Raw genomic sequence first — 13,880 nt, forward strand, 5'->3', positions numbered from 1 at the left:
TCTCCACGGGTGGGAGGGCGACCCCGGCCCGCAGGCACCCATCCCTGGTGCTCCCACCGCCCGCCCTGACTTGCAGGTGGCCGCGCAGCGAGGTGAGGGCTCGGCCGGGGCTCAGGGCTGCGTGGGGCCGTGAAGGTCAAGGGGCAGCGCTGCAGCGGTGACCCAGACCCTCGACCCACCGCCAGGCCCTGCTCTGCCCCCGCCGTGTCTCTGCCACTAGCAGCCAGCTCGTCCACCCCCCCAAGGGCTGTCCCGGGTCCTTGGGGCCCAATAGCCGCGTTCCAGGGAGCGGGGGCCGTTCCACGTGCTTGCACGTGAGTTATCCCGGGAACGTGGGATGCGGTGTGGCTGCGGCGGCCGCATGCACCTGGTGTGGGGAGGCGGTGAGTTGGGGTGGCTGGCCTTGGCTGCTCCGACTGTTCCCTCCAGCGGTTCTTGGGAGGACGTGCTTCTCCCTGGCACCAGCACCCTCAAGCCCTTTGCAGCTTCCAAGAGGTCGCAGAAGTGCTTTGTGCTGGGGCACCAGCTCAGAGGGAGGGTGGCACGTGATGAGGAGCTGAGAGCATCCTTAGGCTGCGCTGCTCATTAATGCACCCAGTTAAGACGAGACTTGTAGCTACAGGACTGGGAACCGGCGTCCTGACAAAACCTGTTGGCGGTGCAGCCGTTACGAGTGCTCCGTTCTGCCCACTCCGTTCTGCCCCAGGTCTTCTTTTCAGATGAGCCTTCAGTTTTCCCTCTCCTTCTGGATAGCAACAGAGGCAAGAATTAATCCCAGCCTATATTAACTCTTAGCAGCAGAAGACCCCCACATTTGATCTCCTCCCCTCTAGGCTGCAACAGATGGATACTGCGATCTCCTAACCCTCCTGCGTGCTTTTTGCTGTGCTTTTGCAGCATTTGCTCATTTCAGCGTTTGGAAGCTGGGCTCAATATGTGGAAGTTGTGCTGAGCATGAATGTGACCTTTCTTTGCCTTAAGGGAGTTGCCGGGGAGATAAGGATGCAAACGTAACTTTCTGGTTGTTTCTTAAAGTATTTTGCATAGGAAGCATGGCTATTGCAGAGAGTGGAAAAGGGTATCGATTAGGTTGTTTCACCATAGATAAAAATACTCTGTTCTGCGATAGAAGAGCAAACCACTGACACATATTCTGCCTTCACGTTCCTAGTAGGATGAATAGAGACTGACCAGAAACTCATCCAGGGGAGCGTAAATGAGTCCTCGGAGCGTAACCTGAAATGTTTAGTTAAACTGCTCTGCTCGGCGTTTGTATTCCCAGTCTGCATTTCCTTCTCCATCAGCGGAGGAAAGTCAACCGTTCTGGGTTTTATTTCATTTGTGTAAGCCTGGGGTCGGATCTGCAGTGCTCGCAGGGACCTTTCAGGGAAGGTGCTAATGCCTGTCTTTAGGCAGAGGCCTGGGAGAGGAGAAAGAGCAGGTCCTGCTCGTCCGTCCTCCCCAGCTGCGTGGGGCTGCCACTCCTCCTGCACTCCTCTTGTGCCAGATGGAGCGATTGTGCGGCTGCGGGAGAAGGAGCTGATCCGGCAGAAAACCGCGCTGCCAGACAAGTGACTCACCTGCACACTCAGGGCCCTTTGGTGGCCGCCTGAAGCCACTTGTCATTCCACGGTGTCTGAAATGACAACCTAAGGACGTGGCTTTTGGATGGGTTTGTGCAGTCGTAGCTGTGGGCTGTGCTGGGGAGGGGGCTGGCGCTGCTGCCGTGCTTGTGGCCAGACCTTCCTGCCCCCTCCCCAGTGAGTCCCACAGCAGCAGCAACCGCCGCGTTTGGAGGGGAAGGGGTGGCCGGCCCCGCGGTGGGGCGAAGGCGGAGAGGCGCCTCGAGGGAGAAGCGCTGACGTTGCCTCCAGCCAACCTTGCAGGCAGCACGTGGACGTGTGTTGTGATGCAACGTGAGTCGGGAAGCGAACGCCTTCCCTGGGGAAGGCGGGGAAGGTTGGAGAGTGCTCCTGTCGTCGGGGGAGTTCTTGCCTGGGCATCCAGAGCAGACTTGGTGTTCTTGGTGTGGCAGGGTCTTCTCCTGACGCGTTTGTGTGCTGTGCCAGCCTGCGCCAGATTGCGCCACCTGGTCTTGCCCATTATCAAAATTACAGCGTGTTCTTCCCTATCAGGGTTGGGAGAGACGGTCGGGAGGAGGGGAGCAGTTGCCGCCTCCGTGTGGGCTGTCCAGCGAAGCCCCTGATTGCTCCTCCATGTCACGGCTTCCCATCCGTGCCTGCCACAGGGAGCTGTTCCTGGGCCGAGAGCAGACCGCACCGACTGCGTTCGCTGCTAACCATCGCTTGCTTGCTCGTCGGTGTTGCTGAGCCTGCTCTTATCCTTCCTACTATCAGTTTTAATGAGAAAACTCTACACCCCGCAGCTTGGTTTTGCGAGGGATGCCAAAGACGTCACCGAGGAAAGCCAAATAGGATGACCAGCGCACTTTGTTAATGAGCAGAAGACTAATGAAGTTTTTAATTAGCAGGTGTGCAGGGGTGAGAAGAAGGTGCAGTGAGACATGCACATCGTGACAGCAGAAGCATTGCGCTAAAGGCACCAGCTGCGCGCTTGAAGTTGCCCCTGATGGAGCAGGAGTTTCTTGTGCTTCGCTGGCCCGGGTCGTGCTTCCCACCAGCCGGGCAGACCAGGGCGGCAGCACCTCGGGGACGCTGCCTGAACCTCTCTGTTGGGTTTGGTTGGAGAAGGATGGGCAGCTGTGCCCAGCTCAGAGCAGTGGTGAGCAGAGAGGAGGGAGACACCGTGTAGAGCTGCTCCAAGCTGTGGAGCTGCTCCTGGACCGAGGGCTTGCTGCCATGGTGTTAGGCAAACGCCAGGCAGCCCCTCATTCCTGCAGGATCCCTGCTGGCCGCTCAGCCTCCAGCTCAGCTCAGGCTAGTGCGCGCTGTGTTCTGCTCTGCCTTTGGCCTGCCTCAGCTGCTGGACTTACAGGTCTCGTTGCTGGACCAGAGCTGCCGCTGCATCCTCCCGTCAGGCCTGGGTGTCCTTTGGTGAGCAGCATCCCCTGGTCCGTGTTCCCTGGAGCCTACGCTGAGGCCGTGCACCCTGTCAGCCTGGAAAATGAAGTGTCCGCTCTTTGTGGAATAAGTGAGCACCAGCCTGCATCAAAGGCTCCCATTATTCTCCTTTTCTGCTGCCTGAAACAAGGCCTTTGGCCAGCTGGTCCCACCTGCCTCTGGGCAGTGCGCGAGCGCTGGGCGCTGGTGCCAGGCTGCTCCCGTGTCTGCCTGTTGCACGTTAAAAGCGCTGTTCTGGAAGCAGAGCGCCATTAATTACAGCCCTAGTGAGACAGGCTATCGCTTCTGATGAGGATCTCCTGAGGGCTGCTTTAATGGCGCTGTCAGATGTGTCTGCATTCCTATGTGGAGCAATTACGTACCCCGTGTAATTTGCCCACTGGTTGAGGCGTTCTTCCACAAGATACGATACTCATTCACGTTCCATGGCACTTGGTGTTTTCTTCCTGCTTTAGTTTGGCAGCTGGTGGCAGCCAGGGTGCTGGTGGTCTCAGGAGGGGACCCTTCTTCCAAAATTCTTCTCTGCAGCACCTCAGGCCCTTTAGGAGAGATCTCTGCTCTTCCCAGGGGTGTTTTGTGGCAGTTTTGTCCAGTTTGTATGTAATACAGCCGCACCGGTGCCAGGCCCTTTGCGGTGTCGGTGCCTGCTGTGGGGCTTTGGTATTCCTTGACCAGACTGGTGGGGAGGGTACGTAGCTACTGGCCAGGCACTGTTTTGCTCTGCTGAGTTGCCCCGAGTCCTAAAGGTTCCGATTTCCCACAGGTGGGCTGACGTCCCCCTGTGGAGATGCCAACCTGCGAGGCGACGGGCACGTCTTGACCTTGCAGGTGCTGCATCAGCAGGGGCGCAGATGGCGTTTGCCCAGGCACCCATTTCCAGCCTGGTGTGTTCCTTCGCTGTTCAGGAGATGCCGGCAGCTCCTCCAGTCTCTTCTGCCGTCAGCACTGTTGGAGCCCCCTGCCTCCTCTTGTGAGCCCTGTATCCCAGTTTGCAGCCCTCAGGGCTCCAGAAGCCTCTTTTGGGTAGAGGCGCCTCTGGGCTGGCTTGCTGAGCGGAGCCCAGGGAACCCGTGATGCCTTCAGCTCGCCCCCAGACAGACGTGCCTTCTCTCGGGGTCTGGATTTCAGAGGTGCCTTTGGTGCCCTCTCTACGTTTACACGTTGTTGTCTCCAGGAGCCTGCTGGTGGGGACGCTGATCTAGATGGGCTTCTCATCCCTCGTGCGGAATTTGCAGCCGCTGCACATTTGTGTGGCAGCCACCTGGGCACGGGGGATGGCTGCAATGAGCTTGTTTCTCGGCCGGGGCATGGGGGCCTCCAGAGCCTGAAGAAGTCCACTGGAGATCACCAGAGCGCCAGGATCAGATACAGGAGGCTGTGTTTAGGGAAAAGACCTGCACGCACCAGCAGATTTTTCCTCTAGATTGGTGGTTAGCAAGGCGGAAAGAAGCCGCAGCGCTGGTCTGGCACCTCCCAAACGCCGAGGAGCGATGGCTCCTCCCTTGGCAGCTGCTTTCTCCCCCCACCCTTTTGCCTTGTATATAAGGCCCCCTCGGAGCAGCCTCGGCACAGCACATCCCACTCCGGCGAGGCAGACAGCGAGCCGCACCTCCAGTCCCAGCACCTCTGCTCCAGGAGAGTGAACCAGAAGGCCGTCAGCATGGGTAAGCGATGCTCTGCAGCCTCCCGCAGCCCACAGCAGCTCCGAGCCTTGTGGCTCCATCCTGGACCGGGCTGCAGCCACTGCCTGGGGGCTGCGGACATCCCCCCTTGGACCCGAGTCCCCGCTGGGGACTGGCAGGTCTGTTCCGCTGCAGGGAGGAGAGGGGTGGCACTGGAGTGTGGCACCTTGTCCGGCTGGGGCCGAAGGTTCTCTCTGTTCTGGGACGGCCCTGGTGGCGCTTCAGGGAGGATTCCTCTCCTGGGTCGGGGGGTCGTCAGTGCCATAAGCGGAGCAGGGGCCGGTCACAGAGGTCCCCGTTGAGAGCTGGGGTGGGAGAAGGTCCCTTGGGTGGGACAGAGGCTTCCGAGTAGGCACCGTCTGGGACGTGGACGTTTCTCATTTTATTCTTCTCCCCAACCCAGACAGATGCAGAGCTCAGTGCTACGAGTACCCCACCTGCCCGGAGGCTGTGAAAGGCAAGTCCTCTCGAGCGTGTCGTGCAGCGGGTGGTGTTTGGGAGAGAGCTCCCTGTTAGTGGAGACCCCCGTGAACGTGTGCCGAGTCCCCTCCCCCAAAGGGGCAGGACGGTACCTCCGTGGAGATCTTCTCCGCTGTGGTTGTTCTCGTGCCTCTGGGTCGGTAACGGAGCCAGGGTTGGGCAGTTGTCAGTGCGCAAGGAGGAAGGGATGGAATAGCTGCAGGTCGTTGCGTTCAGCTGCCTGTAGGAAGGTCTTGGCATCCAGAAAAGTGAGTTCAGTCTTCTCTGAGGGTCTGCTGAAGCTTTTCTTTTCCCGCCTGGCTGGTTCACGGCGTGCTTTAACACAAGCTTTCCTTCTACGCAGCTCCTAGAGAGGAGGTTGCCTACGTGACCTGCACCTACAGGGAAACCTGCGTGGAGCAGCCTGACTTCCTGGCCACCATTGACCTCAACCCCAGATCTCCCTGTTACTGCCAGGTACCCGTGTCCCTGCAGCGCTTGCCTGGGATGGTGCCCAGCTGCTGGCTCTGTGCTTCATGGTGCCTCGGCATTCGGGACCTTTCCTCCTTTTTGCTTGGGACTCCAGGTTGCTTGATAGCCACCCTGGGATGCCAGGCGTCTCTCTATGCCTGGCACCTTCTTGTCTTGGGCATTTTTCTCTCCTGTCCACCGTTCCCTCCTGCTGCCTGGTCATGCCCTGCCAAGACCCATCTGGGAAACCCCTGGTGAGTTCTGTCACAACAGGTCTCTCTCTTGCTTCTCCGCGGTTGTACGTGTGAGAGAGGGCTGTTGTCTGCCTGCAAACTCACCTTCCTGCTGTCTTTGCGCTGTCCTGTGTGTGCCTGGCTGCGGTTGAGTCGTCTCCGGCTCGGTGTCCTGGGGACAGGTCGGCTCTGACTCACTTCCCAACTCACTTCCCGAGAGTCTTGGTGCTGCTAGTGAGCTCCTGAGCACGTGCTCTGGATCAGCCTGTGGGTGGCTGCTCGGCATGGGGAACGGTCTCCTCTCAGCGGCACGCCGTGCCCTAACGCGGAGCAGCGGCCAGTGCACGGAGCAGTGTTCTCGTCCCGGAGCTCTGCAGGCAGTGCCAGGCGCGCAGGTGGAGGCTGCCAAGCCAGAAGCATCTGCCAGCGTGAGGGTCCCCGTTTCTCCCTGCCTCCCTGTGCGAACCCTAACTCTGCCTTGGCTGCCTAGGTGATCCACCGCCTGCCCATGCCCAACCTCAAAGACGAGCTGCATTCCTCGGGGTGGAGCGCTGGCTGCGCCTGCTTTGACACTGCCACACCGAGGAGGAACAAGCTGATTCTTCCCTGTTTGATTTCCTCCCGCATTTACGTGGTGGATGTGGGTTCCCAGTGCCGGGCTCCCAAGCTGTGTAAGGTATGCCTCAGGTGACGCAAGGACAAGTTTCTGGGAAGGAGTTGGGAACTGGTGCTTCTGGGATAATACACAGGGAAGAAGGGTTCTGTCTTCATTTCCTCTTCTACCCCGGTTTTAGGGAGCTGGGTCACGTTTTCCGCTCGGCTCTCTCCTTTCCAGACCAAGGAAGGCTCTGCTCATCCTTGCGTCCCTCTCTCTCCGCCTGTTGCGTTCAGAGAGCCTAATCGTGGGCAGTCACGCCCCGCACCACACCTGCCGCCCCAGCAGTGCGGTGGACAGACAGGCTGTGATGGGTTCGGTGTTGCTGCATTCTCCTCTGCGCAGAGGGGCAGCTCAGGGGCTTCTGTGCTCCTCTGCAAGGAGGAGCAGCCCCTGGCAAGTGGGAGTCCTTGGAACGAAAGCTCCCGCAAGCATCGGAGGTTTGCAGGAGTCTCTGGTGGCCAAAGGCTCTGCCAGGGAGCGTGAAATGAGCCGAGCAGTCGCCGGCTGAGGTGTGTGTGTCTCTGTGACCTTTTATCAGATGATTGAGCCAGTGGATGTCTTCTGGAAGTGCAACAAGGGATACCTCAGCGTAGTGCACAGCCTGCCTAATGGTGACATCCTGATTGCCAACATGGGAGACCCAGCTGGCAACGGGAAAGGTACTTTGCCCGGCGATGACTCCACAAGGAAACGGGCTGCTTTGGAAGCGGAGTACGCGATTGATCGTGCGTCCCCTTTTTGCGCCCCAGGTGGATTCATTGTGCTGGATGGAGAGACCTTTGAGCTGAAGGGGAACTGGGAGAATGAGTGTGAAGCCCCCCCGACTGGATACGACTTCTGGTACCAGCCGCGCCACAACGTTCTCATCAGCTCTGCCGGACTGGTCCCAAAACGCGCGGGACGCGGGTTTAATCCTGACGACTTGAAGAAAGGTGAGGGAATGCGGATGCAAGTGCTGAGCCAGAGCTCAGCGGGGGTGGTGGGAGGCTGCCGGGGCCGTCAGCGCGAGAGCCGGAGCTGGAGAGGGGGGACAGGCAGACGTCCCCACGAACGGCCCGTCCTAGAGGCACGGCTGCAGGACGTGCAGCGCCTGTCCTTACCCCAGGCTGGTCCCTGCCCTCTCCCGCTGCTCCCTCAAGCGCGGCGGCTTCTCTGCAGGCTCTGGCTGGTCACTGCCGGGGCTGTCCCCGAGTGCGAGCATTTGGGGAGGGATTAGTCTCCACAGGTGGCCCCTCATCTTCTGACGTGGTCTTCCTCTTCCGCAGGGGTCTTTGGGCGCCGCTCTGAACGTGTGGAACTTGTCCTGCCACACCCTCACCCAGTGCTTCGACCTGGGGGAGGACTCTCTGCCCCTGAGCGTGAAGTTCCTCCACAACCCCGATGCTGCCGAGGGATACGTCAGCTGTGCCCTGAGCGGCATTGTCTACCGCTTCTACAAGTGCGAGGCAAGTGTTCTGCCAGCAGCCGGGGAGACCCGGCCGTGGGGAGCTTCAGGGCGACTGGGAAAGGCACCGAAGAAACGCGGGGTGGCGGGGAGAAAGGAGGAGGCGTGTGGAGAGGGCAGCGTGCGGAGCCAGCTCCGGACCCTTAGGCTGGGGGATTCATCTGAGCGAGGAGGCTCAGCCTTGCTGCTGCTGTTGGCCGGTGCCGCCCCAGCCGTGCCTGCTCGCCGTAGCTGGGCGCAGCGGCAGCTTTCCTCCGGCAGCTTTGCCGGCTGCGCAGGCGTGCGAGTGCCGGGCAGCGCTCTCGCCTGAGCAGCCTGGAGCACTTACAGTGCTGTGCCCATATTCCTTGTGCAGAGAGACAAATGGGCCGTAGAGGAGGTGATTCGGATACCGGCCAAGGACGTGACAGGATGGATTATGCCCAAGATGCCAGGTCTGTGTGCCCCGAGGGGTGTTTATTTTTTTTATATATTCCCTCCTGTAGCACTGTGTCGTGCAGCCCGGCAGAGACCCCCTCACTGACCCGCGGCGCTGTGCCGCGCAAAGATGGCAGAAGGCTTGTCGGAGGGGGCAGGGGCTGTGCGCACCCCGAGGAGGCACCGCTGCCCCAGCTGCAGCCTGCGCGCTCGGGCGGCTCTCGTGCACCATAGGCACGACGTCCAGGGTGGCAGGGAGAGGCGCGTTCTCTGTGGGCGCTGCCTTCTCTGGAGCTTTTTGTTTGTGTGCCCTAGCCTTCACGGTGGACCTCGTCATCTCGACGGATGACAAGTACCTGTACCTCAGCAACTGGCTGCACGGAGACATCCGCCAGTATGAGCTCTCCAAGACCTGCAAGCCCAGGCTGGTGGGGCAGGTAAGGCGGGAGCGGAAGGGCTGGCACCGCTGCGTTCCTTAGGAGGGTCTGGCGGTGGCCGCGTGACAAGGCCACGTGTCTCCCCCTGCCTCGCTTCCAGGTGTTTGTGGGAGGCAGCATCCTCAGAGGGGGACCCGTCACCGTGTGCAGAGACGAAGAGCTGAAGTGCCAGCCGGACCCCTTGGTGGTCAAGGTGAGCTCCGTGGCCTCTTTGCCCTCTGGTGTCCTTTGCGCTTGGGCTCTGCTCGGCAAATTCCCTGCCCGCGGGCTCTGGGGCAGGTCTCCGCTGCAGCGGCCCGTGTGCCCGCAGCTGCTGGCCGCTTGCCTGCACTGGCAGGGGAGGCAGCCGCTCTGCTCCGCTGCGGCCCGCTCCCTGCTCCGGCTTGTGCTTGGCTGCTGCGGGAAAAGCCAGTAACGCCAGGGCTGTCTGTTGTGCCTGCAGTGCAAGAGAGTGTACGGCGGCCCCAGTAAAATGCAGCTCAGCGTGGACGGCAAGAGGCTGTACGTCACCAACTCCTTCTACAGCACGTGGGACAAGCAGTTCTACCCGAACTTGGTCAGGTGAGAAGCGCTGGGCAGGCGCGAGGCCTCTTTTGCACGGCCCCTGCGATCCAAAGGGGAAAGGCGCCTCGCTGGGGGGGCTCTGAGGACACCTCTGTGACTGCAGGGGACGGGGCCTCCTAACGTGGTCCCCGCAGCTTCCTCGGGCGGGATCTCACGTGCGCCTGACCCCGGCGCCCCTGGCCGAGTGAGGTGCAGCTGCTGCCTGTGTGGAGCCGCAGTGCCCGGCCTGTGCTCGGGAGAGCCCGGGAGCGCTCCAGCCGGGAAGGCGGAGAGGATCCGCCCGTGGAGCCCCGGCAGCCAGGCCAGGCCACTCTGGCAGCGCCTCCCCAGGTGTCCCCCCCAGAGGTTTTCGTCTGGCAGAGCGGGCGATGGTCTCTCTCCAGCGCAGAGCCAAGCTCCAGCCCGCCTGCCACGTCATTCCCGGCGGTTCGCCCGCGTCCATCGAGCATTCAGGGAAAAGATGTGAGCGCGGGCGTGTGGCCCCACTGGAAGGGAGCCTCCGCGCCCTCCTCCCTGCGGAAGAGCAGATGTGAAGGAGCCGGCCTCCTCCTCCATACGGAACGGGGAGGTGCGGGCAGGAGCCCCGGAACAGGGCCCTGGCTTGCTTGCCTGTGACCGCTGCGCTCTTGTTCCCTCGCAGGGAAGGCTCCGTCATGCTGCAGATTGACGTGGACACTGAGAAGGGCGGCCTGTGCGTGAACAAGAACTTCCTGGTGGATTTTGGGAAGGAACTCAACAGGCCTTGCCTTGCCCATGACATCCGCTTCGCTTCCGGAGACTCCACCTCCGATATCTTGGCCTAGGTGCCCTGCGACAGGCTCCCTCCTCCTCTCTCTTCTGTGGTGCAGCCGTCAGGGAGCAGCGTAGGATCGTTGGGTTCGGGGGTCCCCACGCCTTGCTGGAGTCTGGGTTTCTGCTGACAGGAGCTGCGGGAGCTCCGCGTCACCGTGCGGGGCTGGGTCAGGCAGAGCAGTGCACGGAGGCACAGGGCACGTGGTCAGCGCTGTTCCCAGTGCCGAGCGGTCCCCGGGCCCGAGGCGCGGAGCAGAGCCGGGGCAGCTGCTGCGGTACGGAGCTGTGCAGCGTGCGGTGCCTCAGAAGGAGGGGAAGCACCCACGTTGTCGGCGTTACTGTTCTTCAGCCAGGTCATTCCTGGACACTCTTCCCGCGGCACAAGAGCCTCCTGGCTGGCTTCTCAGTGCTGGGGCCACCCCGTGTCGTCCCTCCAGGGCTGTCACGCGCTTGGGTTTGGAAAGAAGTGCCTGCTTCCTGACACCGGTTTGCTCCTGTCTTCTGCTTTAAACATGAATAAAATTGTCCTTCGCATCAGCTACATCTTCATGCGTCTTGTTTCACCAAAGCCTTTCTAAGCTCTTTTCAGCAGTGGGCAGTGTTCTGGTCAGGGTTTCAGAATTCCCTAAGCCCACAGCACTGGGCTGCCAGGAGTGCCTGTTAGTTTTCCTGCAACCCAGAGGATGCAGACATCGGGGTATAATGTGAATGATCATAAATGTTAGTGTTTTACATACTTACCTTGGAAGAAAAGATCTTCACTTTCCTTCTTCTCACTTTTTGCAGCCCAACATGTTGCTGCAGCTCTTCTGTGCACCCTTAATGGTCCCAGGAGGAAACCAATCCCTTCTGGAGCAGTTCCACAGCTCCAGCGAGCTGTCAGAGAGGTCGGGGAGGAGCTGCCTCCTCGCAGCCGCTTCTCGCTGCCTGGGGAGGTTGATGTTGGACGAGGTCTTGGGTGTCAGGAGCTGAGAGATGTCCCTGACGCATGGCTTGAGCGTGGTACCGCGGTCTGGCCCCCCAGTGTGGCTCGATGGAGGGTCTCCTTGGGGGCGTCCCTGCTGGTGAGGTGGATTTGGAAGGCACCTGCTCTCACCGCCCTGCAGACCCTCCACAGCGGGTGTCTCGGCAGAGGTGCTGCACCCTGGTGCTCCCTCCGCCCTCCCTGACTTGCAGGTGGCCGCACAGCGAGGCGAGGGCTCGGCCGGGGCTCAGGGCTGCGTGGGGCCGTGAAGGTCAAGGGGCAGTGCTGCAGCGGTGACCCAGACCCTCGACCCACCGCCAGGCCCTGCTCTGCCCCCGCCGTGTCTCTGCCACTAGCAGCCAGCTCGTCCACCCCCCCAAGGGCTGTCCCGGGTCCTTGGGGCCCGATAGCCGCGTTCCAGGGAGCGGGGGCCGTTCCACGTGCTTGCGCGTGAGTTATCCCGGGAACGTGGGATGCGGTGTGGCTGCGGCGGCCGCATGCACCTGGTGTGGGGAGGCGGTGAGTTGGGGTGGCTGGCCTTGGCTGCTCCGACTGTTCCCTCCAGCGGTTCTTGGGAGGACGTGCTTCTCCCTGGCACCAGCACCCTCAAGCCCTTTGCAGCTTCCAAGAGCTGTCCATGTGGAGAAGCACTGCTGCATCACCCCCCTTCCCTAAGGGAGTCAACCCTCTCAGGGCAATTCTGCTGAGCTGCAGCAGACATTTCTGTGGAAGGTGTGTGAGGTCAGGTGAAGCCGGGCTGCTGCTCATACATGTCTTGTCCTTTGCATTTAAGCCCTATGACCTCTTGGAGCAGCTTTCCTTGGTCGGAGGCAAGGTGGGACACAGGAGCTGTGCTGAGCACCACGCTGCAGACCCACAGGGTTGAGCATCAAATACAAGCATGTGAGTGCAGGAGAGCCTGAGCCGAGGCCATCGATCATTTTGCTGGCAGCCTTCACGTGTGAGGGGCTGAGAGCCTCTGGTGGCGGTGACCGACTGACCGAGCTTGCTGGTTCCAGGGCACATGCTGGAGAGGACACAGCAGCAGCCTGCCAGACATGATGTGCCTGCGAAAGCTGAGCATCCATGCACAGCCCTTAAAACCAAGCCTGTGACGCCCGACTTCGCAGCCACAGCAGCAGCAGGCACTGACTAAGTCAGACGTGTCATGGGGAAAACGGGCACGTTGCTTCTGCCCTCCTCCCAGCCAGCAAATTAACATCCCGCAGTAAACAGTCATCCTGCAATTAAAAGACACCCAGTCTTCACTTTTCATTTTCAGTTGTGATTAACATCTGCAACCTCATAAAATTATTTCTGTGGTTGGGAATGCAGTGCTTGCCCGTCCCTCATCGGGGCACTCCGTCAGCCCCATGGGGAGACTTGAGATGCTGCTTCTAGCCCGGGATCGGAGGGGAGCAGCCTGCTTTCCCTTGATGACTCCCAGCCCTTGCTTTTCCTGTGTGGAAGAGCACGTGCATTGTGGAGTGCAGAAGCAGCCCCGGCCCCTTCCCCTGTGGGAGGGGAGGAGGTTCTGCCAGCACTGAAATTGCTTCCCTGCATGTTTCCAGAGCTGGAAGACGCTCAAGGCTGCCCTGGTACCTCCCACACCCCAAGGTGTGTGGATCCTCCCCTTGGCATCCTTTTCCCAAACCCTCCTTCTCCCCATCCTGCTCCCCATATATCTGAATCCCTGTGGAGCTGCACCTTCTCTCTTGACTTACTCCCAGCAGGCGTAATGCAGGCGGGACCATCTCCTTCTGTGGCTCCACAGCAGGCGAGATCCAGCACAGGTAAGGAATCTCCGTCGACCGCGGCTTGCTCCTGGGGGAAGGTGCTTGGGACTGTCAGTGCCTTGCTGCTGCCTCCTGGCCGCGGGCTCTGCTCCGGCGTCCTCCGAAACTCAATTGCAGCTGGGTCTTGTGGTTTTGTTACTCTGACACCCAGAAAGCATAAAATAAAAAGAAATGTGGGGATGAACGCGGTGTCTCCTCTGGCCAGGAGAAGGTTTCTTTTCTCAAGCTACTAAAAGCAGCACGAAACGTTTAGATAGACTGATGATTAAAAACCTTCTGACTATTCTCTCCTTTATTCAGCTGCAGCTTGTGCAGGCTGCGCTTGCTGTGGTCAGATGCACCACAGCCGGCAGTCCGTAGCGTAAAGTCTGGCTTTGATGGGGTGTTTTTGCAGGAGTAATATAAGGAGAAGCTGGCTGGAAGGGTTGTTTGTCCGTGCTTCAGGCAGCAGCGTTTCCCTGGAGGATCAGGGACACAAGTGATAAAACAATTAAGAATAAAAACAAATAAGAAGCTGATGCAGCAAAGCCAAGTCCTACGATTTAGCTGGGGGTTTCCCTCCCTCCCCTCAGACTTGCCATTGCAAATGGGGAAAAAATATCCTTGTGGTGGTGGAGGCTGTTTCCTAACCACAGTAAGAAAATTCTCTCAGCAGTTTTAAAGCCTCTTGGAGAACAAGGCTGGCAGGGTCCGACGTGCCCCAGAGACCCGCGGCGGCATGGCAGGGACTCCCAGGAGCTGGCAAGGTGGCTGCACCTCGAGCACCCAACGTCTTGGGTGGAAACAAGGCTTTCTGTGCGAAAGCTTTGCATGAGTGCCCCCAAACCATGGCACAGCAAAGAGGGTCAGGAGGAGCTGCAGAGCCCAGCCCCACAGCACAGGGATGCTTGATCCCCACTCTGCTCCCAGGAGAATCCTTTTC

At 60.1% G+C, this 13,880-nt stretch overlaps 1 protein-coding gene across 1 annotated transcript; it reads left to right on the forward strand.

Moving 5' to 3' along the window:
* Window positions 1–3,483: 3,483 nt before the first annotated feature.
* LOC129734233 (methanethiol oxidase-like) lies at window positions 3,484–10,345 on the forward strand. The gene is made up of 12 exons (XM_055696870.1): window positions 3,484–4,705; window positions 5,127–5,180; window positions 5,547–5,659; window positions 6,377–6,562; window positions 7,083–7,203; window positions 7,294–7,496; window positions 7,810–7,993; window positions 8,348–8,422; window positions 8,721–8,842; window positions 8,943–9,035; window positions 9,285–9,403; window positions 10,047–10,345. Exons 1-12 carry the CDS (start codon window positions 4,702–4,704, stop codon window positions 10,207–10,209), a joined length of 1,437 nt encoding a protein of 478 aa, XP_055552845.1. The 5' UTR covers window positions 3,484–4,701; the 3' UTR covers window positions 10,210–10,345.
* Window positions 10,346–13,880: the final 3,535 nt, after the last annotated feature.

This window comes from Falco cherrug, chromosome 19 (assembly GCF_023634085.1).
Source record: "Falco cherrug isolate bFalChe1 chromosome 19, bFalChe1.pri, whole genome shotgun sequence".
NCBI lineage: Eukaryota > Metazoa > Chordata > Aves > Falconiformes > Falconidae > Falco > Falco cherrug.